The following is a 1294-nucleotide window of genomic DNA, read 5'->3' on the forward strand; positions in this document are numbered from 1 at the left end:
GGGAGCCTTTCTCCGCCTCGCCGCTTCGCTCGAACGCCCGTCCCCTCCCGCCCGCTCCTCCCCCCGGCCGCCGTCTCCTTCCCTGTCCGCAGGTCCCTTGCAGCCCTCCGTCTTCCCGGCTGCCGTCTGTGTCCAGCCTGCTCCCCTCGTTTTGCCTCCTCATCGCCTTCTTCCCCCTTTCCCTTCCCTCCACTCCAGCCCTCCACTCCTCCGACGTCCGGCCCGGGCCCTTTCCCTCTCGGCTGCCTCTCCGCCCCCACGCGCCTGTGGCCCCTCCGCCCTCTGTGTCCGCTCCTTGACCTTTTCTCCTGCCCCGTCCTCCCTCCAGCATCCTCCACAGTTCCGGGCCGCTGTGCCTCTCTCTGGTCTCCTCTCTTCCCTCTCTGCCAGGACTGCCCGCTCTGCCTGGCCCAGCGCCCCAGGCCAGCACCTCCCTCCTCTGAACCAGCCTTCCCTGGGGCAGCCCCTCGCCTTCCCATCCCTTCCCGCTGCCCACTTCCCGGACGCCCGGCTCGGTCCCCTGTTACTCCCTGGGAGTATACCATGTGCAGATTTAGACCCAGAGTCCAGAGGACATGGCACGTCTTATCCTCATCCCTCAGGGAGCCTGGACCCCCCGGCCTCGGCTCCGTCCTCTTTCCAAGCCAACGACCCGATCTCCCAGGATTCTCTGCCCAAGAGAGCGCCATGTGAGGGGGTGGCTTCTTCCCGACTCCACCTCCCTTCAGAGGGCACCTGTGCGCTTGGATGATTAAATACTCGGAGCAGAAATTCTGTCCTGTAGTTTCTCTCCCCCCCCCCCCCCCCCCCTTTCCTCCCTTTCTTCTGAAGATGCGCTTCTGGGGCCGTTGGAGCCACGGCTGCAAGCAGCCAGGGGGGCCGGGAGGGTCCCGGCACACACCAGCCGCGCGCGTTGACTCTCCCTCCCTGCCCCTGCCTCGGGCGCCCTCCCCAGCCGCAGGTGCTCCAGGAACCACGAGGTTCTTGGCTCTCACTTGAGGCCGAGGAAAGCCGCGAGCTGTGGGCAGAGGAAGCCAGGAGGAAGGAAGCCAGAAAAGCTGGCGCAGACCCCCGGGCGAGGGGCTGCGGGCGCCGGGAAGCTGCAGGCGGGCGAGGGCTGGCTGGGGAGCCACGCTCGGCCCCTCCCCGCAGGCGCTAAGAAGCCTGGGCCGGGGACGGCCGAACCGCTGGACCAGTGAGCCAGCGGGGGGCAGGGGCCGGCTGCGGTCTGACGCCGCCCCTCTTTCCCAGTAAAGGCTGAACGTCGGGGTCGCGGCTGAGGAAGACCTCGGAC

The 1294-nt window shown here is 68.2% G+C and overlaps 1 protein-coding gene across 1 annotated transcript in view; it reads left to right on the forward strand.

The window, feature by feature from the left end:
* Positions 1-831: 831 nt before the first annotated feature.
* Positions 832-1294, forward strand: part of PIANP (PILR alpha associated neural protein) — a gene marked incomplete at its 5' end in the record, with an annotated part of 5503 nt that continues 5040 nt past the window's right edge. The window contains one exon of the mRNA XM_008049726.2: positions 832-961. Coding sequence (XP_008047917.2) covers positions 832-961 — 130 coding nt within the window. The remainder of the gene's footprint in view (positions 962-1294) is intronic.

The sequence above is a fragment of the Carlito syrichta genome, unplaced genomic scaffold, assembly GCF_000164805.1.
Source record: "Carlito syrichta isolate Samal-C Ts95f unplaced genomic scaffold, Tarsius_syrichta-2.0.1 Scaffold136259, whole genome shotgun sequence".
Lineage (NCBI taxonomy): Eukaryota > Metazoa > Chordata > Mammalia > Primates > Tarsiidae > Carlito > Carlito syrichta.